Source organism: Scomber japonicus, chromosome 8, assembly GCF_027409825.1.
Source record: "Scomber japonicus isolate fScoJap1 chromosome 8, fScoJap1.pri, whole genome shotgun sequence".
Lineage (NCBI taxonomy): Eukaryota > Metazoa > Chordata > Actinopteri > Scombriformes > Scombridae > Scomber > Scomber japonicus.
The window spans coordinates 19,774,739-19,800,234 of NC_070585.1; the positions used below are offsets into that span (position 1 = coordinate 19,774,739).

Below are 25,496 nucleotides of genomic sequence, written 5' to 3' on the forward strand. Positions count from 1 at the left end.
TCAGTGGTTATTAGTGCTCTCTGAGATGTGCATTCACTGGAGTTGTAGGTCATGCTAGCTACTCAGGGATTCAGGTGACCATTTTAAAGTTCAGGAGTGTTTGAATCACCAATTTATTAAGTTTTAAGAGCCACAATGACAGGTTGGTAAGAGGAATTTACCTCATAAATATGCTCAAACTAGAAAATCTCAAAGGAATATATTTTTTCCTCCTCAGAGCAATAGAAGGGCACTTTGAAAATGCTGTGAAAATTCTTTGATCTCACTGTCACATGTGTTTGGTTTGTAATACACCAGATAATGAGATGGCTGTCTTTAAAGATAAGTGGTGTGATGCTGTATCTTATCAATAAATGCTTGAGCAATCAAACAGGACACCGCCAAGAATCTGTTGCCACTCTGTCTTGTGGGTCTGTCCTTCCTCTGTCCCTCACATTGCTTCGGCCCACCAGTATTTGTATAGAATACAGACAGAGCACTGCCTTCTTCCTGTATGTATATCCCACTCCTGAATGAGCACTTCCTCCACAGAGCCAAGTAGTGCGGGAGCTGCCTGCATGCCTTTGTGTCTTGGGGACTGGCACGTAGCAGTAGGTGTAGGCTGGCTGAGGCATTGTCATTCTCTGGATGTCATGCGCAAGTCGACCCTTGATCTCCCACTTTGAAGTGCATTGCTGGAGGACCTGAGAGAGCAGTCTGTGTATCCAGCATGAGCTCATAGCAGTCAACAGAGGGCGCCCGATACCAGAGAGCACGCACTGAGGCCGTCGCTGTCATCCTCACAGACTGGTGCCAGGCTCACAGACTGTTGCAATAAAATTCTCACCTCATTATCTGAGACAGTCACATCACAGGCTTGTGTTGGCAGGGGAGGGGAAAGAGAAGAAAGGGTGGGGGTAGGAAAGGGGAACCGGCATGGGTGAGTGACACCAAGAGTCTGTCTGTATGTGAGTGTGTCTTTTTAAGGATGGGGGGTGTATTGGTGAGAAAAATCAGGCATAAGTACAATTCACTGTGGCATCATGTTCACACCTTCACCAACAAGGCTCAGGCTGAAACTGCTGCTCTCCCTGGCTCACTTAACTGGAATGGGAGACTTGTTATGCATAGGAGCCTCATTTTATATTAATGGTTTCTGTGATGGGTTAAACTGTGAAAGGTTGTCAGTGTTTCTTAGGAATAGTAAACATCATTACTGGGAACAGCCTTTATTACTACAAACACTCAAACTGCCGTTATTTCAGCCCTGCAGGCTATTAAATGTGTTTAAATACAACACATAAAGTGTAAAATTGGCAATAAATGTGTAGCCTCATGGACTTAATTTGTGTAATAATTGATTAAAGTGCAAGTCCATAAATTATTATGGTAATGTGGGATTAATATTAGCACGTTTGCAGTAATATTGTTCAATGTGTCAGCACAAATCAAATGTGATTCTTAAAATTATTTAATTTTGAAATTGTGCAAAAATGAGTTTTTTTGTGATTTGAACCTTCCTTGTAACAAGGAATGATGCATTACCCATTTAGCCAGGATGCAGATGACCAGGAGGCCTATTGTCTGTAAGGATGCAGAGGAGAACTTCTGGCAGCTGGTGTCCCCTTATCTTCCCATGTACACCCAATAAATCAATATCAAATCTAAGGAACAGGAAGCCAGATGGCCTTCCCACAGCCCACTAGGCCAGGGCACTCTCAGGGCCTCCTCGGCTACTGTACTACTGGTGCATGCAGCAATCCTTTGAAGACATACACATTCAACAAGCAGCTCAATGAATGACTAAAGGGAACAAATAAGCTGTTACGACTCTGCTCAAATCAGTGTTTGTGTTTCCATCCACATCAAAGGCTCCAGTCTGTTTGATATGCAGCCCCCACACCTTGATCCAAGCCATGTACAGGTAGAGGGGAGGAGCAGTCCATTGAGAAGGGAGAGGGTCATGTGGTTGCTTCTCTCAGCCCTGGCTCGAGGGTAGTTGACCCAGACGAAGGGTCTGGTGGTGTCTCTTGTTCCCCAGGGAGCTATTGCTCCTTGCAACCATCACTAGACACATTATTTATTAGGTGGCCTATTGATTACATGTTTTTAAGGAATATTCAGAGGAATCTGGAACAGTAATTACAAAACAGTGTACATCCTGCATTTAAATATTACAATGAATATAATACTAACTGAAGTAAAGATCGCAGAGAGAAAAGTTTTTGATTAGTGGCTGGCTTAGAGTTAGGTCAATGAGGTCAGTTACCTAAATACATCCCGCCAGACTCATCTTGATTTCTGTGTAGGCCAGGGGTCAGGTTAAACAGTAGTTTGATTGAATGGCTGTTCACAGGCCAGTGTGAAATGCCAGCTCTATTGCAATGTGGGAGCGGGAAGGAGGGGGTTTCTCTGGCCTTTGTGTGGCCCTCGGTCTTAGAGGTCTTAGAGCACGGACCCATTGTTAGAGGCTGACCAGCCAGCCCCTCAGACTCTCCTTTGCCCTGCTTTGTCTCAAGCAGCGTGACCATTTCCTTCATCCAGGTCAGGGCAGGGTCGTGACTTTGGACACCAGTCTTCCCTGTCTGTCTGCCAGGCTTGCATACTCATAAATGCACATAACACTGAGACAGATGCACTGTTGCATGTAACTGTTAAAACTGTAGCTGTGTTGAAGCAGTTTTGAACCTTTTGTGAATTAAGAGGATCACAGTAAAAAGATCGACTGTAATTCTGACTCAAATTCATAGAAACATGACACTGAAATGTGCCATTCAACATTAAAAATAAAAATATATACACCAAGACTAACTGATTGGTCAAATCACTTCAAGTGATCTTTAATGAATTAGTCTGAATACATTTATGAACAATATAATTTGTATGGTGAGAGATGTCTCACTTATGCCTTTTTGCGAGTGTGTAAAACACAACAGTACCACATACAAGGAGCTGAGATAACCGCTTTACTGCCCTGAAGTGTCCGAGTTATGCAACAGAAGAGGTTTAGAAAAGTGGACAGCGCCCTCCTTCTGTCCTGAGGCCGGACCTGTCTTATCATGGCCTGGTCATCACAGTGATAAGAAAAGGAAAGGCCAAAGGGCCATAAGGAACAGTGTGCATGGTTCAGGTCAACAGTGTGAGGAGGCTGGACTCAAAGGGGAGGGAAGGCGGACAAGAATAATATCTGATAAGAATCACCAAGGTCTTTTGATCTCTGAAGGGCTGATCCTGGGCTACAGGGTGTCATGCTGGGCGGACGAGCAGAACGACACGGCAGGTACAAACAAGCAAGCCCCTTGAAGATCATCTGAGGCTAAGCATATTTACACAGGGAAGACTGGAAAGACTCTTCTGATGCACACATACAAACAAGCTTGTTGTCCTCAGGATCTCACACTAGAATAGCATCCATCGTTAGGCTATTATTTTTTCTTATCATTTTTTGGACCTGTCAATTCCCAGCTAATTATATAATTGAAAAACACAACACCATCTTATGGTACACAGGATCATGGCCACTGTGAGCCATAATCAGGCAATAAATTCAAAATCCACAAATGGATTATGAGCCCACTGAAGAAACGTCACAGTGTGGTCTGGTGGGTTTCGTCTCGTAAGTCACTGATTAAAAGCCATCATGTGGAGGCCAGACAGGACCTGAGGCTGCAGTGCAAGCTGTGGCCTGAACCAAATGCCTCGCCGTCGCACCCAAGGCAAGATGGAGGGATTTTTTTTTTGTTGTTGACTAGAGTGGCCAGAGGGAGGGAGGGGGGTTGTCGGCAAGCTGCTGCAGAGTTAAAAGTGTCCTTGGTTTCCCCTTAGCAACAGTTTACCAAAACAGCAGATAGTCGCTGCACTTGTGTCTACAGACTCTCTCTCTTTTACAAAACAAGCCTCAGTCAGGTTGAAAGTGTGTTAGTCTACTGCTGAAAACAGTTCACGACAAATGCACGTTTTACTCCTTTTAATGTAATGCTCACCACAAACTACAGCCCAGTTAATTTAAGAAATGATGTAGCCGTTTTTTGGAAAAAATGAAACTACACATTTATGATCTGCCTTTGAAGGTTTATGTCTTTTGTTGGAATGAACAGGCTTGAAGCTGAGAGTCACAGTGGGAAAATGTTGAAAAAAGGACTGCTGGTTTTAGTCTGTTCATGAGATTTGTTGATGGTAAAAAATGACCACCAGCTTGATCCATTAATGGCCACAACAAATGTACTGACATCAGTTTTTCACATTCCCTTAGTGTGAGCCAACTGGAGAGGTATCACTCTTTATCTACATGTACTGCACCAACTTTCTCCACACAACCTCAAAATAAGGGTTATGATTCTTTTATGACAATTAAAAATAATGCCTTAGTTCCCATCAAGCAAAGACACAATGTGAACAAGGTATCAGCAACCTGTTACATCCACGCTCCAATTAAAAGAATTAAGATGTAGGGGGCTTTCATTATCAGCTCTCTCTGAAGGACATCAAAGGCCCTGGTGGAGTGAGAGTGCAGCTGCCCTGACGGTGTGAGTTTCTCCTCTCTCACTCCAGAGGAACTTGTTTGTGTTGAGGATGTTTACTGATCCCAGGAAAGACAAACAGCCCTCTTTCTTCTGTGTAGTACCACAGCTCAAACATAGTGCTGTGAGTCTGTTCTGTGAGAGCGAGACAGAGCGTCACGATGTGCTGTATTGTTAGGTCGGTGTTTATCTTGTCTCTTTGTCTTTTTACTTCATTTCCAAGTTTCCCATCAAGAGCTCAAAGTTCAATGCAGTGAAACAATTTGTAGACACCTGATGTCTACAAATATAATGTGAATATGGTGATTGATTACATAATTAATGATTACTTCGAATACTTCAGTCTTATAATAAACCCATTAATTCCTTTGTATTGTTAAGCAGCAGAAAACAACCAAAATACTTACATTTCTATGTGTCCAACAATTTTTAAGGAACATCAATTGGTTAGTTACAATACCTCATCTGAACACATGGTGTCACTCTTTCTCATTTATGCTGTTGGTCGAAGAAGCCCTCAAACTTCTCTCCAGCTGTGTGTAAATTCATTGCACTTATACCAACCACAAACCAATCCTACTGATGAATTGCTGTAAACAGTGTTTTTTGGCATAATACGTCTAATTCTGACAGCCAAAAGTGTCACCGTGACAGACAAACACTTCATGTGATTTATTTAGACATGTTGAAAGAAGAGCTGCAATGATCACTTGATTAGCTGAACAACAGAACATGAATCACCAACTAATTTGATGGTCCATTTCTCATTTTAAGGAAAAATGTTAAATTCCCTGCAGCTTCTTAATGTGAATATTTTCTGGTTTCTTTAGTCGGTTATGACAGTAAACTGAAAATCTTTGGATTGGGGACAGTTGGCCAGGACAAAAGAAGACATTTTGGAAACAGTGATCAACATTTTTCACAATTTTTTGAGCATTTTATAGACCAAAAGACTAATTGATTAATAAAAAAATACAGAAATAAAAAAGAATCAACAGATATATTGGTAATGAAAATAATCATTAATGGCTGGCCTATTAAAAGTTTCCTGTCATTTGTTAATATAACTAGTTTAAAGTGGTTGAATAAGATGAATATAAATAAAACATGTTATGTTAAAATTGAATGATGTAGAATTTTTTCTTAACCAAATCAAAGGTTTAATGAAAGAAATTGTTGTATGTTCTGAAAACTGAAAACCCCTTTCAGGCAAATTTATGATTTTGTGCTATTTAAATATATTTGAGTTGACTTGTCATGTCATGTTTTATCTTTTCAAACGTATGCTGTTGTTAAAATACATTTTATTTGGGTAATTGTTTGGTTTATGACGGCTAATGAATATGTCCATTACTTTTTCATTTAGGCTATAGGAAAGGCAAGAAAGTGCCATTTCTCAAAAAATAAATGATGACACTTCACAATTAATCTTTCAATTCAGCTAATACTGATAGAAAAAATGATGTAGCTGCGCTTCCTGGCTGTCTTATGAAATATAGAGCAATTGACATCTGTATTGCCACCATGGAGTGTCTCATTCTCTGAGCTTGTATCAGCAAATGTCACTCTGTATTGAGGTTTTCTACCACAGCTATAAATCCTGGGGGAAACAGGCTTTCACAGAGATGTTTTATGGCACAGAGACTTCCCTTCCATTCTGCAGGGGGTATAGCACTTTACACCGTTCATGTGTCACAGCCCTTTTAACTGGTGCAGTCTCAAAACAGCAGTATTTTTCTTTGCAGCGTTATTCGGGTGACAATATAACTCTCGTCTTGATAAATCATGAGTTTTGGTAGAGAGAGACATTGCTATATATGGAAATGGTTAAGTCTGGAGCTTGAAACACAGGCTGGTATTAAACAAAGTGTGACAAAATAAACCAATTCAAATTACTGTCAGTGTTTACTTTACATGGTTTAAACTACAGTGAAACAAAGATTACCACTCAGATTACAGTCAGATGACAACAGAGATGCAAATAACGATTATTTTCATTGTTGATTCTTTAATCAATTAGTCTATGGAAAGAAACTAGTGAAAATATCCTCAGCTGACATATTCAGATTGCTCATTTTGTTTAATCAATAGTAAAAAAAAAAAGCAAGTATTCAGTTTACCATCATACAAGGAGAAGAAAACCAGCAAATGTTCACATTTTAGAAGCTAGAACAACTTTATGACTCAATCAATTATCAAAATTGGTGAAGATTAATTTTCTGTTGATTTCATTTTAGCCAAGGCTGAATGATCAATAAAACAAACTGAGCAGCTGCACTGTGTTCCAGGCTTCAAGCTTCAGGCTTACTGTGTGTAAAGTGGTGTGTGCTGACATGGTAGAGGTCCTGAACAAAGGTCCTGCTTTACTACATAATATTGTTACCCTGTCTTAAAGAAGTGAAATAACTGTAAGGCTGCAATGCTTAATCGATTAGTTCCCAACTTTTAAATTAATCACCAACTACTCTCATAATCAATGAATCATTTTGAGTCAGTGTTTGTGGAAAAATGTCAAAATTCTCAGATTTCAGCTTCTCAGGTGTGAATATCTTCTGGTTTTGTCCGTCTTCTGTGACAATAACCTGAATATATTTGGCTGGTGGACTTGTCGGGACAAGAGAAACTAAATAATAATTTGAGGGCATCATCTTGGGCTTTGAGAAACAATGATCAACTTTTTTCACAATTTTCTGACATTTTATAGACGAAACAAACTGATCAATTAATTGAGAAAATGATCAACAAATTAATGGATAATGAAAATTATTTAGTTGGAGTCCAGGATGACTGTACATACTGAAGATCTACGTGCATATACTGTACATAGCCCACTTTAAGCACCTAAAGTAACTTATTACATTAGCAATTTACACTACTGTAACCTATGTATACAGTTTGGCCTGTTTATAAACATATACGTAACAGTCATATGTTTATAATCTTCTCTCTGTTAGCCTGCTGTACTTGTTTAGTTGTATGGCTTGTGCACATTTTTTCGTACATTGTACATGTGTACAGTATGAGAGCCACTGGAAACTGGAGTCAAATTCCTAGTTTGTGCAAATATACTTGACTATTCTAAAACCATTTGTTCTCATGTTGCATATTCCCATGTGTTTGATCAAATGACCAAACAGCTCACCAGGGGCACAGCAGTGTTCAATAAAACAAAAACTATACACAGAGGGTTTAGAGGGGCTGTCTGTCAGGTTATCATAACACAGCCATCCATATGAAAACATACAATGTGAATACTTTTGATTTTATAGATTTGTTTGTCAGTTTTCTGTAATTTGGCTTTCTTGGTCGATTGTGTTTTTCACACAAAATCTATTGACTAGCCTATTTTCTGAATGAAATGTCATATACACAACTAAATGATGTAGCACTACACTCCCATCTACATGTACACATGTCTACAGCAGCGGTAGGCAACTAGCAGCCTGTTTGCTAAGTCTGGCGCCCTCCAACAAGCATATTTGGTCCCTTTATGAAAGCTAAAGTTTTCCTTTTTATAGATGACATCAAATCCTTTACATGACTCTTAATAAACCATGTAAATGCCAATGAAAATTAGCTTTTAACCTTTTGTACAGTTATACAGATACATAACAATATTTTTCCTATCTGACCAGAACAGATTTGTGTCAATGACAGTACTTTATCTTCACTCATAACATTCATCCTCAGAAACATTCCTAAAACGGTTTTATACAAACAAAAGCATATACATTTTTTTAAAACTGTGGACAGTGGGTGGGTAGTGATCACAAAATGCAGTACAAAGTACAAAAAGTACAAGTTGGTGACTTATTTGAAATATTGTAATTTAAGGCTTTATATATAGGCCTAATGTAGGCTATATAAAGTATACTTTAAATACATTTAGCTGATAATACTTTTATAGGACTTAAGCCGGATTTTTCATGCAGGACTTTTATTGGAATATTATACATTGATGTATTGGTACTTTTACTCAACTCAAAGGATCTGAATACTTCTTCCACCGCTGCGTTTGGACTGAATACATAATAGGCTATCATACAGAAACTGGGACAGGTTATTGTGGCAATGGGCTATTCTGTATAATGGATAGCTGTAACTGTTTTTGTATTGTTGTTCTGTAGCTAATAATTGACTGAAAAGCACAGTATTACATTTGTAGTTATGTCAGAGCAGTGCAGTGTGTACACCTGCCTGGACTCCTTCCTGTACCTGAACGCCTCATCGCCTTGTACTGTGTTTGTTCTGGGACAGCAGCCCAGCCTTCCCCCGTGTCGAGCTACACCTGGGACAACGTGTCGGGATGATTCACCCGCAGCGATGCGGTAAAAGAAAAGACGAAAACCTCTCGGCGGTGTAGTTAGACGCTGGTCAGACTTTAAGCAGTGTGAAGTTGGTTATTAGGTGAGTTTACCTCTTTGTTTTAGCTAATAGCGAGAGGTTAGCTGCTGCTACTGCTGCTTCCGGGGGAGGACAAAACCCTCCACACAGGTAAGACGAGTTTCGGTCTCCACTTGAGCAAATTATGTTCCGTTTAAGTAAACAAACACCAAACAAATATGTTTTAGTCTGTCAGGAATGTATCGAGACTGTGGTTAATTGTAAAAACAATGAATGTATTACAGCATAAATGTTTAGTAAAAGTGAGTTGGCGTGTATGTTGGCGCTCTACGTTACGTACTGAAGGTGAAGCCATGTCAGGTAACGAGGCGCTGAGTCTGAGACCAGAGAAACCTCAACTTTTATTACCTCCTCTGTCATTTGGATCTGTCACATTCGTGTAGCGATTAGGACCAAACCAACAGCAACATGGGCTGACATGAAGTAGGGGGTGTGGTGGTGGGGGCTTTGAGTTATTTATGGTCCTGGTGACAACAAAAACATCCAAGCAGGGGTGGAAAGTGATCACAAAATGAGCTGTTTTTTCCTCATGTACAGGTTGGCGACTTTGTGGATATCATCACTGAATTAGTTGTATTAATTGTAAAATGGTAAAGGTCGACATCAGTGGGAGAGAGGAACAGAGGACATTTACTCAAGTATATTGGACTTAAGTACAGTTTTGAAATACTTTAATTTAGGGCTACTTTATGCTTCAAATGAATATATTGTACTTCATGCTCCATTTTAACTGTTGTAGTTATTGATCTATCTCCACCTCGAACAGCTACAGCATTGAAATACATATTAGTGTTTCGGTAATATATTTAGGCTATTATAAAAAGATTATAATAGTCTAAAATGGGCCATTATCTGTGGTGAGTACCTTCATGTAAGTAAAAGTAGAGACTCATTTAGTGTAAATAAAGTAATCTGACTCCACGTTGAGTAGTATGCATAATGGCCCTTTTTAGAGTGTTACAATAGAAATGGACTGCATTTACATAGCACATTTTCTAGTCTTTGGACCACTTAAAGCACTTACAATACATGTCAGCATTCACCCATTCACACACTTAATCATAAACTGATAGAAGAGGCTGATCGGTAAGGTGCCAACCTGCTCACTAGGATCTGTGCCCTGGGATAACTATTGTTGTGATTTTGCGCTTTATCAATAAAATAAAATCTAATCTAATCTAATCTAATCTAATGTACATTCACACACACACACACAGACCCACCGCTCGTGCAGCCATCAGGAGTAATTTGGGGTTCAGTATCTTGCCCAAGGACACTTTAACAAGCGGACTGGAGGAGCCGGGGATTGAACCATCAATCTTACAATTAGTGAATGACCCATACAACCTCCTGAGCCAATTTGAGTCATAATTATATTATTGAAACACACATTATAAGCAACATTTTAATGCTTTAGTTGGTGGTGCATTATCCTCTTTTACTTTTACTTTTGTACTTGAGTAGTTTCTAACTAAAGTGATCCTAATCCACCTTGAGTAACAGTATTTCTACTTGACTTTTTCTTTACAGCAATTCTGTGTTAGCTGTTGGAAGTACTGCAACAACAGAGAAGGCATTTTTAATGTTGAATTATTGTGAAGTAAAGGACTACAAATGTAGTAAGATAGATACAGTGTTAACTTTTGTCAGGTCCCAGGCAGCCTTATTTGTATATTTCTTGAGCAAAATCAATAATCAGCTAACCGAGTAATGTATTAATTTCCATATTCACTGGATGATCCAGTGAGTAACGTACTGACAATAAACATAGGGTCTCGTTAATGAACTACTATTGCATGCTGCTCTTCATGCTTAATACAAAGGTGACATCCCTGAATGTTATGTCATGGTTTGTGTTTGAACCCAGTTTGGTATGTGTACACTGGCAGGCTGTCACACAGTAGGAGGCTCAGCAGCTCTGTGAATATTAGCTCAACCACTGTGTGTGTTTTGTAGGGGACAGTGGTGACACTCCACATGTGAGGCTGCAGTGAGGTTTAAAATCAAGCTGGATTGGTTCAAAGTTTAAATGTTCAGCTATGGAAAAAGGTGAATTGGAAAACACTTTGGACACACTCAGATGTTGATCACAAGGACACTGTTGTTGATTTCCTGTGGATAGATATGCCTTGCAAATACTGGTCACTGTATTTAAAGTAGCAGACTTTGCACATCGTTTCCATAGCAATTACACAATATTCAAAGACTGCTCAAAATAGATAGCTAAATATAGCATTTTATTTTAATTACAAAGGAAAGGTAACTTCACTCTAAGACAGGCACAGATCAGAGAAAATATCCATGTAGCTCTAGTAATGAGTAAAGTGTAATAGACGCTGCCATAAAAACTGGGACATGTTGGAGCTATGATTATGTCATGCTCAAACACGGTGGTAGCAATCTGGTTCATTTTCCATTTCATGTACTGTTTTTAATGTGTCATTTTTTTGTTGGTAACTCCAGACATTGGTGTTGAAGTAGAGGCAGACATTACACAGCTCCTGTCTCATGGACCAGAGAATTTATTTGTCTAACACGGCCGTACCTGTGTTCAGGGAGGGTGTGGCGGCACATGTGACTCACTCATATCAACCATCAAAGCGAGTGATTTGGCTCAGCTTTAAAAGCCACCTCGGGTAATCCTCCGTGAGACTGGAGGACACTGTACGACCACAGAAACTTCGCCCCAAAGCTTAGACTGTCACATGATTACAAAGCATTTGATTTGAATAGAGTGTTCACTCATTAAAGCTGGTCGTATTGAGCAGATATCCGTTGTTTGGCTCTAAACCTGTAAAAACATATCTCACCTTATCAACTCGGGAACTGTCTTGTTATGCTACAGATATGAGCTTTAGTCTAAAATGTTTCACCAAGTCCTGGATTCTTGTGAAATAATGTTTCTGCTCTGGTTTAGGATTAGCTGTAATCCATATCTGTGAAAGCATACATGTTACGTTGAGGTATTACACAAGCTTTCTTAAAGCAACCCAAGACCAAAGATGCATTTTTGAAACAGTAAATGACACTCAAATCCATAATGAAAATGTACACTTTTTAGATTGACTAAGACTTTTATTGATTTTTTTTTGACGGGGGGACAAATTAGTTTGTTGTGGAGTCTGTTTAATGTCAGAACTAAGGCTTCAACTAACAAATATTTTTATTACAGTTTAATTTGATAGTTAATTTCTTGAGTAGTCATTTGCTGTGTTTGGTCCAATCAACAGTCCAAAACCACAAAAATAATCAGTTAACAGTTGTGAAAAACTTAAGAAAACCAGCAAATATTCACATTTGGTTAGGCCCGACTGTCATGATAACTTTTGTTGGATGATATATTGTCTCAGAAATAATTGTGATAAATGATATTATTGTCATTTTATACCACTAATATTATGATAGTTTAATAGGCTAAAGCATAATAATGCAAGGTTGGTGGGATTATAGAGTGGGCACTACGCTTCCGTAAAAACACAGACTGCCATTATGGATTCAGACAGAGCAAGTTACCTTTTAATTCCATATAAGCAGCGCTGCTTGCTTTTGCAGTCTCCACTCAGGACATGCACTGTGAGGAATGGAGGCAACTACTTGCTTAGCCAATGTGACATGAATAGCCTCTTAGCTGCTAATGCAAAGTGAGGCAATATTGAGGTCCGTGTCCGTCTATCATATGATAAGTCAATATATAAACATGATGATGTTGATAATTATGTTATTTTTTATGTCGATGATGTAATTATTGTGACTACATTTGAGAAGCTCAGACCAGAGAATATCAGCCCAAAAAACGACAATAATCATAATTGTACCAGATCCACTTGCTGTCAGTCGACTAATCCTCGCAGCTCTTCTCTGAATAATTTCACAGAGGCAAAGATTACCTCTTCAAATTGTCTGTTGCCTCCGACCAAAAGTCCAAAACTCAAAGATATTTAATTTACCTTGACGTAATAGAGGAGCAGAAAAGCTCACATTTGAGAATCTTCAATACTTACTAACTAACTAACTAATCAATCAGCTCATCGTCTCTGAACTACCCTTTTTTTTACATCATGCTATACTATTTTGACAAGCGTCCATTTCATGTGGAAGATTCCAAGAAATATGAGTACGTTCATTGATTTCCTGCTGTATCCTTGAGAAACGCAGGGATAAACTGCTGTGTTTCTGTGATGTCCGACACCCACAGACACAGTAAACGGCAGGGTGTCCATCATGGTCTACTCTACTCTAACCAGGACTGCATCTTCAGTGAAAGCCTTTGGGTGCTCTCTGTGCACAGCTGTGACTCCCTGCAAGTGTGTGTCAGAGTATCGCAAAGCAAATAACATGCCCTCATTAGAAAGGAATTTGATAGCAGTGAAAAAACTGATACTGGGAATGTTTTTCTTGATAAGTGAACTAGGTGCACTCTTTATAGTGAGGCATAATGATAAGTTTAATGTAAGTTTTTAAGTGTATTTTTTGTCTCACATTTCACATTCCTGTACCAGGTAATGTTTTTTTTTTTCAAATTAATGGAGCACAGCCTGGTTTCTATTGTGCCTCTCTCTCAGTGCTACAGGATCCATGACCCCTATCCATTACAGGAGCAGGTATCACTTGTGCACAGTGAAGACAAAGAGAGGGAGGGACGGCCTGTATGACCTCAGCCAGTGTGTGCGTGCATCTGTGGAAGGGCACAATATTTGTAATCAGGCGTTTGTGTTTGCAATCAATCACTCAGCTGTTGAGAGTACTTTACCTGTGGTTGTGCTACATCAGCAGCCTGAGTCCCCCAACCCCCCAAACACACACACACACACACACACACACACTTCTCCCATCCTCTTAGCTGAGCTCCACTCTGCCTAGTTACACCAGTTTCCCCTCGCATTCCTTACAGCGGTGCAGCCAGAGCTCCAACACATCCACGCTCATGCACACAAATATGTGTCCGTACACACACACACACACAGACCTTATCCTGACGGTGTGCAGGGGAGGCAGGACTCTGGTTTCATTCAAGCTTAAGGCAGCTGCAAGGTTAGAGTCTCGTGTTTGTGTGCAGTGGCTACTGGGAGCTTGACAACAAAGATATCATCTCGGGTGAGTAGCTTGGAGGTAACTGAAGCTAAAGCTGTCTTTTTTTGTAGCTGAAATCTGGACTGAAACCACAAAGAGAGAGAGACTAAAGGTAGCTCTTTTTTCATATCGTTTGTGGCAATGTGCAATGGAAAATTACATTGTTTTCTTTACTCTTTTTTTTTATTTTGAAGATATGCATCTGAAGGCGTGTTGGTATTTTTTGTGTGTCTTTCTTTCCCACTTTAGCCCCTCAGACAGCAAGTCCTTCTAAAATAAAGCCTGTTAAAGTGTTCAACTTGTTTGTGTTGTACAAAAGCCATTTACAACCACTAAACTGTACTTCTGCTCCTAATGTTTATGGTCTTCTTGGAAGCCCTCCCTACCTACGTCGAAGCACACCAGTTTATTAAATGTAATCTATTTTACAAGGTAGATTTTATGAGATCGAACATACCGTTATTTGTTGTGATTCATGAAATGTCAGTTTATCTGATGTATTTGTTCATATGTGGAGTAAATGACCCAAAGTTTCTCAAAAGAATGCATTCCTAATCAGCGCTCCCCTTATGAGAAGGAATTAGAGGAGATTAGGAGCTGCACAAAGGGATGGAGATCTCTGCTGATTGGATGCAAGGGGGCCATTAGTGATGGGAATTGCTTTTCTGCCTAGTCCATTCAGAATTCTTGCTCTCGTGTAGTGCCATGCCTTTGTTCCTTCCCATTAGCGGGGGTTTGACTTTAGTTCGCTTTTTTTGCCTCATTGCACCGAGTTTAGCTCTTTCAGTGACGTGCACGGTGACTTTTAGCTGAGATGAGAATTCCTTTGGTCCCTCAGGAAACTTGCTGAGAGGAAGCAGCTGCGGCTCGCTGCTATATTGCTATTGCTTAGTGGATTTGTCATTTCCTGTGGGGCAGGTCGTTATGAGTAGGAATAGTCCAACTTGTGCAGTAGAACTCACTGTTTCTCTCTTTCAACAGAAAATCAAAATGAAGACATGGAGATAACACTGCTGACTGTGGATTATAGTTTCACTTTTACCGTTTGAGTGGATTTACCTTTTGAGATGCAGACCTTATACTGAAATATACTGGACACAGTTTTTGAGGAGATAAGCAGCTGTGTAGAAAAGGACGCAAAATTTCCCCTGTGCAGCGGATGTTTAGACTGAGCCAATGGCTACAACAGAAATCAAGGTTTCCAGCAGCAGCAGCACTGCAGGCCTGTCATGGGCGAGGGTTTGTAAGGAGTGTGGCCAGCAGCATGAAGGCCAGGACAGTCACCTGTACGAGTACCAGGATGAAGTGGACGATGAGCTGGTTTGCCACATCTGTCTGCAGCCTCTGATCAAACCTATGGACACCCCTTGTGGCCACACCTATTGCTTTCATTGCCTGAGCAACTTTTTGAAGGAGCAGGACTTCTGCCCTGTGGACCGCCAGCGGCTACAGTTGCACCAGTGCCGTCCCTCCAGCCTGCTGGTCAGGAACCTGCTGGACAAGCTGATTGTGATGTGCCCTCACTATGCAGACTGCCAGCAGCAGATGCAACGCTGTGAACTACAGCCTCACCTGCACAATAGGTAAGACTCCTGTGGTTGTGGGTGGGGATGAGGTCAGATATCACAGGCATGCAATGGATAGCACTGTCAGTGGTTTACCACTGTCAGTGGTTTACATCTAGCTAGAATAAAGGGAAATGTTCAAAATCTGATAGTGTGAGCAATATGTACAGTACCAGTCAAAAGTTTGAATGTATCCAAACTTTTGACTGTAATGTAATTTTATATTAAAAGGCAAAAATATTTTACATCTTGCTCGCCTTTAAAACAATTAAAACAATATCCCAAACACTACATGCAATGTAAAGTAATACTGTGTAATAGTAATACCACTAATTCCATGGATGCCCCTCTTTTATCTGTCAAATGAATTGGAAATTATTAACATGCTCTAATTAACATAGTATGAATTGATTTCTTTCATTTGTGCAAAAACGGAAGAAATTGTGGTTTTATGTGAGGTTATGTACGGGACTACTTCTTAGCCTGATGCATTGACTACCTTAGGACTCCGCTGGTTGCCTGGCAACATCACGCTGACAACAGGAGTCCAAGAAGCCACTGGCTATTAGCTAAGAAGTGGTGGCACACATAACACCTCCATAAAACCACAGTTCCCTCAGAATAGAGCCTGTTTCCAGTCTTAATGCTAAGCTAAACTAACTGGTTGCCAGCTGTAGCTTTATATCTACTAATAAGGCATATAACGGACATTAAATGACAGATATGAAAGTCGTATTAATCTTCTCATCTTACTCTCATCTAAAAAAGAAAAGACCCATTTTCCAAAAATATCAAACCCTTCCTCTAAAGTAAAGTGTATGCATTTTATTGTAAGGTGTATCAAATGTCCGTTTCTCTTCTGCGTGACCTTTCCAGGAATGTGTTTTCAGTCTTAAAGCTGTAATGTTATTTCTGATAACAGACTAAAGTACCATTCCTTTTCAGACGTACAAACTTGTAATTATTGAGCTCAACACAAGATGCAGGTCAGTCATCCTGTTTTTCACATGGCCAAAGAGGTGCTTATCATCTTGGCGGCTGGTAGTGTTGACGCAGTCAGGTGGAGGTAGAAGATAGTCCTGTTGCAGCCTCTCTGTGTAAACAATGAGGAGGCAAAGTTCAGACATGAGGAATGAGCAGCAGTCCCAGCACTCTGACTGAGTTAATCAGACTCAACCGATCTCAGTCAGACACCCTGCAATGCAGTGAAATTTTCTACTCATCTGCATAGTGCTTCTCGTCTGAAGTCTGTGCATAAGTACACTTGTTCTCTCCTCTTGTTTCCTCTTCACCCTTTCAAAAACACGTTTGACATCATGTTTATAGGTCGCAATCATATCAATCTCTTACTAGTTTCCTCGTGTTCCTGTCTTTTCCCAGATGTCCTGTTTTTAGAAGACTAAGGGAGGAAGCAGAGAAGAGGAAGAGGCCCTCTTGGAACGAGTTAAAGGGACGCAAGGGTGACAGCGAGCCGTCTGGTGATGCTAAACATTCAGCAACTATATCCCGAAATCCCACAAGAGATCAGCCTGAGCCTGGGCTAATTAATCCTGCCTTTGAAGAAAGTGAGGATGGTATGGATTCATTTTTATCATCCTAACCGCTACCAGTATAACAGCTATTCAGCCCAGAGTGACCTAACTTCATAGGAAATTATTTGCAATAGCGTGTTGATCATACGCTGTTGCAACAACTGTGGATGTTTATAGAAGCATGATGCAGAAAACCTAAATCCAGGTGCCCACTCCCTTCAGTGGGGGTTGGTTGTCAAAACAGATAAGAATTGCTGATGTTTTCGCCTTAAGGTTCTGATTCCTATGTCTGTCACAGGTGAATCATCAGTATAGATGTAGAAACATGTACCAGCTCACAGGTGTTTAACCAGACTGTCTCATTCACAGGGAAAAGCCCTTTGAGAAACTTGCAAGCCCGTTCCATGAATCAAAAGTCCACCAAAACATAGTTGCCAGGCAATTAGTCATCACTGTCCACAGAGAAGTTTACACTGTTGTAATTTTCATCCCTATTTTTGATTAAATTACTGCCTTTAATGCCCCTAAAATCTTTATAGATATAAGTGAAAGTAACTGAGTTTACACTTATATATCATGATAAATATACCACTAAGTTCTCTTTTTATTGATTGTTAAAATAATATTTTCTTAGATTAAAAATGTCAGCACTTTGACTCACCCAGATTAGGCTCTTTTATCACTGCTGTCAGCTGAATATGTTTTCTGTAATGCTGGTGATAGTAAAACGATTTGTATCACAACTAAAGAATTGACTGTAGCGTGTAAATACTTGTCCAGTCTCTGTATACACTCAGATCAACTCCAGTGTGCTAAAACTCTGCCTCACTCTCTTTCCTATATATATGAACAGCTTCTGTTCACTGTAAAAACAAATGTCACCTATAGTTCAGCAGCAAGTTATCATTTATATCTCCACAATTTTGAGATATATAGTTTCTCTTTTCCTGGAAGTTACATGTGTGGCAATCTTCATGCATTCAGCCTATACAGCGTAGTATAAAATGGCAGTTTGTGTGACTGTGATGTTATAAAATAAAATATTATATTATATTATATTAAACACAAATGCTCTGTACAGTATCTCCAAAGTGCTGTTTAAAGGATAATTCCTGTTAATTTTTTCAGACAGTTCTGGCCATCATTTCTACAGTTTGATACTTTTGTAAGAAAGTTATTGCTGATTACCCAGATAATCTAAACCACTTTTATTTGGAAGTAAAACAGTAGTAAAAACACCCACAATGTCAGTAATAATCCCTCACTGCACAGGAAAACTATATGGGTATACATCTGGTTAACCTGGCAGTTTGTTTAAGATTGCTGATGTTTTGTCCCCACTTCTGACCATTTTTTAAATGATGTTCCTAAACCTTAACAATTAACTTGGTGAATACAATTGTATATATTAGAAATCATCACCAATGAATGAAACCCAAGAATGATCATTTAATCCTTTTATATTTGGTTTGTGCATTGAATGTTTTTTTAGGTGGTGTTATTGTGTAGTAAGAAGTAAAATTCAGGCAATGGAAGCTGAGTGCCAAAGTGCAAGTGCAAGAATGTTTGTTTCATAAACTGGAAATCCAGCCATAGTTATTCCCTCTGGCCCTGTGTCCTTCTTCCCTCCAGACAACACCCCCCTGCGCTCCAGTCTGGTAGCTGAGGCCAATGTGGTGGAGCTGTTCAGAGAGGAGCCTGAGCAGGAGCTCGGCCTGCGCATCGTGGGGGGAAAAGATACACCGCTGGGGAATGTAGTCATCCAGGAGATTGTCCGGGACTCGCTAGCAGCTCGCGATGGCAGACTGGCCCCAGGGGATCATATCTTAGAGGTGAGAGAGAATAATAATGGCCCTTAGTGAAGCGAGGAATGTGATGTTTTTCTCTTCTGAGTTTTCAAATCTGCCTGGGAGGGTATAAGTATTCTGGCGGCATAGCTTGACACAGTTCAGTTGAGTATATTTTAACATAAACACCTTGTTATGAGATTCTCATGGAATTGTAAACACAGTGCTCTGCAGCCAGGAATGGGAAAGTAGATAATCAAGAAAAACAGGTTTTAGCTCCATGGCAACGGGGCATGGTTAATAATACTGCGCATGAAGATCTCATGTCACTGTAAACCACTTATTCTGGTGACTGTCACAGATTGACAAAACCACCTTTTAGGGTTTAATGTTTGGGTCAATGTTTCAACATGAAGAAGACTTCAATTTAATCTGTCTTTATTGAAAAGGTTTGTAGTTTTCTGCTTCTTATAATAATTTAATTTCCCAATGAGTGAGGGAGGGAGATAGATAGATAGATAGATAGATAGATAGATAGATAGATAGATAGATAGATAGATAGAACATGCTTTTTGGAACACTTTCAAAGATAAAGATTACTTACTTTTCATTGTACAGAACATACAACGAAATTCAGATGCATTCAAGACCGGACTCGTATATTAAAAAAATAAATACATAGAAATAGTTGAGAATAAATACAGGCATCCATCCATCACTCATATACTCTCATCTATATAGCAAACAGACCATACACTCATTCATGCCAGCGTATGCAGTTAAAATTGGATAAAAAAGTGCTCATAGATATTATTGCACAGTTATAATAAATAAATGATTGCACATTTTGTTTTAATGTGTTCTGGGGGTTCCACAGAGGAGACTGAAAGTACATAATATGACTTGAAAGAGATATTTTTATTTTTTTTGTAACTTTTATTTATAAAATGCAAGTCACAGACATATAGTGCATACGAAAACACAATTTCTTTTCTTTTTACTTGAAAGAGATATTAATAAGTTGTTGTTTCTTCTCTTCCAATAATGTCCTTCCTCTTGGATTTCTACCCTCCAGGTCTTCTGGAATGTGGTACCACTGTAAACTGATCTTATAGACTATTTCAGTCTTGGCTCTGGCACCTCTGCTTCAGTGTTTCCTCCAAAATGCAGCTTTTCCTCTAAAACAAACCAATCCCAAACCTGAAAATGAAAACAAGTTGCCCCCAGGATCTGTAACATTAGCTGCAGTTTGTATAGCTTTGTTGAAAGCTGATGGATGTAAAGAGATATGAAGACGATAGCATCTGTAATTTCATGAAATGCAATCTTTCTCCTACACTTGAATCGATGCATAGATTGTTTTTTTTTTGTGAAGGCCCACTCTTACATCAGATTTGTGAAGCAAAGATCACTTTGACAGAAGAGGCAGTCTGACAATAACTAAAGCAACTAAAGAAACAGTGCAACACGTTTCAAAACAATCAATTCATGACGAAAAGTAAGATTTGTTTAGTCTTGCTTTCCTGTTTAATATAACACTTTTCGTAACTTGCCATAGTGGTGCAAGTGTCCAGTATGTACTGCCTTGTTGGTGGTAGACTGCTTCACTGTTGACTCTCATGTTTTTTCCATCTGTGGTGTCATGTTTCCAGGTGAATGACGTCAGTCTGGCTTCTGTCCCCCACTCCCGGGCTATGGCAGTGCTGTGGCAGCCTGCCCTCCTTAGGCTCACTGTTATGCAGGAGAAAGGTTTCAAATCAAGAGATCAACGCTCTGATCATCACCCATCCTCATCCTCCACTTCCACTGGCACCCAGCCTTCTCACAGTCCCCATGGCAATGCTACCTCCAATCACAACCCTGGCACAGTCCTGCAGGTGACACTTATGAAGAGTGTGCGTACCGAACCACTCGGCATCAAACTCATCCGCAAATCAGATGAGAGTGGGGTTTTCATCCTGGACCTCCTGGCCGGGGGTTTGGCAGCCAAAGACGGAAAACTGAGGAACAATGACAAAGTTTTGGCCATAAATGGACACGACCTGAGGCACGGTACACCTGAGAGCGCTGCCCAGATCATACAGGTGTGTCTATGTCACATACATAAAAGCCATATTAAACATGACCTACAAATGACTCTTATATCAAGTTTTTAGATATTTCTTCTTCTTCCCATATCACTAATTACTGTGTGGCTTGAAAATCAACTTGTGGGCCTTTTAAAAGCTTTGATAGTCGATCATAGCGAACATTTAGACCTTTATTTTTGGTAAAAGTGATAATGTGGAGCTGTTGTAAACTCATCATTGTTGGTGGATTCAAGGAAGCAACAGAATTGAAATTTTAAAGTCAGCTGCCAATGAGCACCAAATTCCTGTGATGATAAACAAAATGTAAATGTTTACTAAATCTTTGAAACATACACAGTATATATGTATGTATGACATAGATGTTGTTTGTACCGTGTATGATTTTTTTTTCGCTTATTTCTTTTGTAATAAGAATTCAGTTGCTAAAAAGGAAAATGGAAATGAAGTAAACAAAACATTTAAAAAAAGCAGCTGTTCAGTAGCCAGTTGTTATTAGTTGTCATTATCAGTCTATGGAGTTTCCACCAAATACAATTGAAAATGTCCTGTTGGTATGATAAAAGTCTCTGCTATTTTCATACCATCCTGAAGTTAATGTAAACCTGTATCTATCAGCAGTACTGTATGTTTGTTCATGAGCTAAATCCTTTAAACTATCAGTGACTGTGACAGAATTGAACATAGAATGTTGGATTGTCATTTGTTGTCAAATTAAATGTTCTTCTCTTGTTTGCAGGGCAGTGAGGTGCGTGTGAACTTTGTGGTGATGAGGCCTGCAGAGACTCACGAAGAAGGAGGAAGTAGCAGAGAAGGACACAGCAGAGTAGCCAGGAGGGCGCCTGAGCAGCAGTACTTTAGACGGCGGTCCACCTACATGAAAGTAATACAGAACATTTGCTCATAAATCACTGTCAAAACTAAAGATTGCTCTCTGACTCCTTTTTAAATACAATCTATTTTTATTTTGGGTCCTTTCCAGCTGTGGACTACGTGAATTTACCTTCCTGTTATACGTCGAGCAACAATGCTGGTTGTAGTATCCTGTGTTTGTGTTTACACTGTGTAAATGCGAATCACACTCCAGTTGTACCATACACTGTCAGTAGAAAGAATAGCAACCCCCCCCCACTTGGGAGTGAGAAGCTTTGAGAGCAGACACCTGCGTTGGTGAACAGAGATGAAAGCCCCTCTTGAGGGCCTCCCTCTGTCCTGATCAAAAGGCCCGGGGTGCTGCTCACTCTGCCACTACGGGGCCACTGTCTTGTTGTTTTTTGCTTGTTTCTTTGGGTGGCAGAGGATCAAAGCTAGTAACAGTTAGCTTTCGCCTGCAGAGTCGAGCCTTTTCGTCTTGCTGGGGGGGATGGGTTCCCTGCTGGGGGGAGGAAGAGCCTCCCCACCTCCCCCAAGCTTCCCTTCTGATGGTTTACAGACTCCAGAGAGCAACTAGCAGGCTGGTGGAAGCTGTCATTTTCCACACATCTTTTCTACTACGAGAGCTTAGTGTTGATCCTCACACGTTGCCTCTACCCGTACCTCTCAGCTCCATCTCAAATGTTTCACATTTGTTTCTACAAGTGGAATCCATTAAGTCAAAGAATCCTGGGGAGGTTTAAGTTAATTGTTAGCACAGATTTCATGTATGTAACTTGGAAACTTTGTTTTTTGTGAAGAAAGTGTAGAACAGGAGATGTTAAACAAGGGTATACATACAGTAATCTTGATCGTGATTATCATTATGAAGTATTAGATCTAACCCTAACCCTAACCCTAACCCTGTTCTTACAGGATCCTCCAGGTGGGTTTTCCAGCCAGGAGAAGACAGTGAGCCTGAAGAAGGAGCCTCGGCATTCCCTGGGCATTACCATCGCTGGAGGGAGAGACTGTCGCAGCCGTCTGCCCGTCTACATCACAAGTGTGCAGCCTATCGGCTGTCTGCACCGAGATGGCACCATCAAAAGAGGTACAAAACGGCATCTGTTTGTGGTTGAATGAAAATGCATAGGGAGGATTTTTTATGAGTTTATAGATATAAAGAATGGGACCACTCTTGTAAATTCAAACTCAATTGACTTTCTTCATCTTTAGGTGATGTTCTGTTGAGTATCAATGGTGTAGACCTGACCCAGCTGACATACAGCGAGGCCGTTTCTGCACTGAAGACGCAGACAGCTCAGCCCCAGGTGGTGCTCCGTGTCATCCAGACCATCTCCGAGGACTCAGAGGAGGACCCCGAGGCTGCCAGCAAGGATGAAATGGATCCCATGGATGACCCACGAGAAGACACCCTCAACTGGACTCCGCTGTGGACTCGCTGGTTGGGATTACCAAGGTACAAACCCTTATTAACACCACTTAACCTGAATTCTGTTCCTTCACTTCACCTGTGCTCTGTTCATGGTTCATCTCTAACTCCGCCTTTGTCATTTCAGTCAGATGCACTGGTGCCGGGACATTGTTCTGCAAAAGACCAACAATGAGAGCTGGGGCTTCAGTATCGTCGGAGGCTACGAGGAGAGCCACGGCCAGCAGCCTTTCTTCATCAAAACCATTGTGCCTGGCACACCTGCTCACTTTGATGGACGCCTTAAGTGAGTTAACCCCACTTTGACTTGCTTAACATGATGTTATCCACTCTTGCTGTGTCCTTTCATCACTCTTACTCCACATTCACTGATGGGCTGTGGTTCTTTCCAGGTGCGGTGATGAAATAGTGGCGGTAAACGGAGCCACAACAGTGGGAATGAACAACTCGTCTCTCATCCCCATGCTCAAGCTACAGAAGAATAAAGTCACGCTGACGGTGGTGTCCTGGCCGGGGAGTCTAGTGTAGCAAAAAAAAAAAAAACTTGCTCACTCTTGTTTTTCTTTCACTCACCCTGTTTGGTCTGCACACACACACACCCACGTTCAGCGGCATTCTTTGCAGGACACACACTATCCCTACCATTTTGTCACTTATGAAATACAGAACATGTGTGCACTTAATCATCACATGTACAAAAGAAAAGACTTTTACAAGCATAAACTCGGCAGGTAACAGGTGTGTTTTTAATGTCTGCTGCACGCAAAGGGCCGTCAATTGCATAACTCGGTGAACACTTAGGGGTTTAATCAGGGTGCAAACATGATGACAATCAGTGAATTATATGTTAGGAACAAACTGGAAGGATTATTTTATTGGAACACCTTTTTTATCATTTTTTTGAAGCTCACTGTTTTTGCTTGCTTGTTAAATTATGTTATCATTTTGTTAGTTATGATTTGATTCAAGTAATTTACAGTACAGCATCCAAAGATGAAATACAGTGCAAATATGTAGACTTATATAGAGATGAGTACATATAACAAAATGATTCCTGACTGCATAGACTGATGCCAAAGACAGAAAAATCATCCTGTCGTATACCTGTTGTACCACTAGTGTGATTTTATCAGCTTTTTTGTCTTGCACTTCTTAAAACCTTGCAACAGAATGCTTTATGAAGGATAATAAAGCCACGATCGAAATTTGAGTATCGAATCAGACATTTGCTATAATTTACTGTAGTTTATTTGCTGGAGTTGACTCAAGCTGCGTTGAAGTTCTTAAGGGCTTTAAAAAGGTTGGATATATTTAAAATGCAAAGATACAGTCCTATCCACGCATTAAATGTTAATCACTAAAATCTCACACACTACAAAAATGAATAACAAACCTGTATAAATGATTTTGCACTGGCAGGATACTGCTTGGGTCCAAGTTTATTTCCTGTCAGCCATTAATACTGGCAAACACTGCAACAGGAAATACATTCAGGCAGATTTAAAAACTCTGAGGTGGTGAACAAACCCCATCCCATCCATTTCAGATGTTTTTTGTCTTCCTTTTAAAAGGGTTTATCATCCATAAATAAAGGCATTCATCAGCTTTTCATTTATCAATTGATACAAGCCAATTTACTAGTGGTCTGTATTTACTTTTAAATGATATAGTGACTCATAATGGCTTTTATAAGTGGGTGCCTTGTAGACTCTGAAGGACAAACCAGAATGTATACTTGCCTTAAATTGCCACAGTTTTCCCCTCATGATTTCTGCTCACTACATACTGTATATTTACTGTTTGTAAGAATTCCTCGCACAACGGCCTTGTTAAGATAATTTGTGTTACCTCGTTCTTTTTATGTCAACACATTCCCAGTGGCCTTTCTTGTATTGATACAAGACATTATTGAACAGTTCACAATATTGTTTTCAAGTCAGGCTGTGAAATAATGTGTTCGTTGGCCTGTCCACTGTTCCATCATGTTCAATAAAATCATATCAAATCACACTGTGTCTCTGTTGATCCTGTTTTCTAACTGCACTATGGGGATGTCAGTTGTATAAAGTGGTATGAAGAGTCAACTGTTCTGCCAAGATCATGCAGGAAACACTTTTTGGGTTTTTGGTTAAACAGTAAGAATGAATAGGAATCACATATTTCATCTTACAGACCTTCAGTGTGAAGGAAATGGATAGACTCACTGCAACATGTTCATTAATTTTAATGTACAGTTTTAATGTATAG

The 25,496-nt window shown here is 40.0% G+C and overlaps 1 protein-coding gene across 2 annotated transcripts; it reads left to right on the forward strand.

Moving 5' to 3' along the window:
* The first annotated feature begins 8,743 nt into the window (after nt 1–8,743).
* On the forward strand, nt 8,744–25,251 carry lnx2b (ligand of numb-protein X 2b). Of its 2 annotated transcripts, none has more exons than XM_053324403.1 (10): nt 8,744–8,993; nt 14,955–15,556; nt 16,919–17,112; nt 18,703–18,902; nt 20,510–20,941; nt 21,684–21,827; nt 22,733–22,907; nt 23,033–23,276; nt 23,377–23,535; nt 23,642–25,251. In XM_053324403.1, exons 2-10 carry the CDS (start codon nt 15,150–15,152, stop codon nt 23,775–23,777), a joined length of 2,091 nt encoding a protein of 696 aa, XP_053180378.1. In that variant the 5' UTR covers nt 8,744–8,993; nt 14,955–15,149; the 3' UTR covers nt 23,778–25,251. The 2 variants fall into 2 exon arrangements, with proteins under 2 accessions (XP_053180378.1, XP_053180379.1); XM_053324404.1 differs by having other exon boundaries at nt 8,744–8,906.
* Nucleotides 25,252–25,496: the final 245 nt, after the last annotated feature.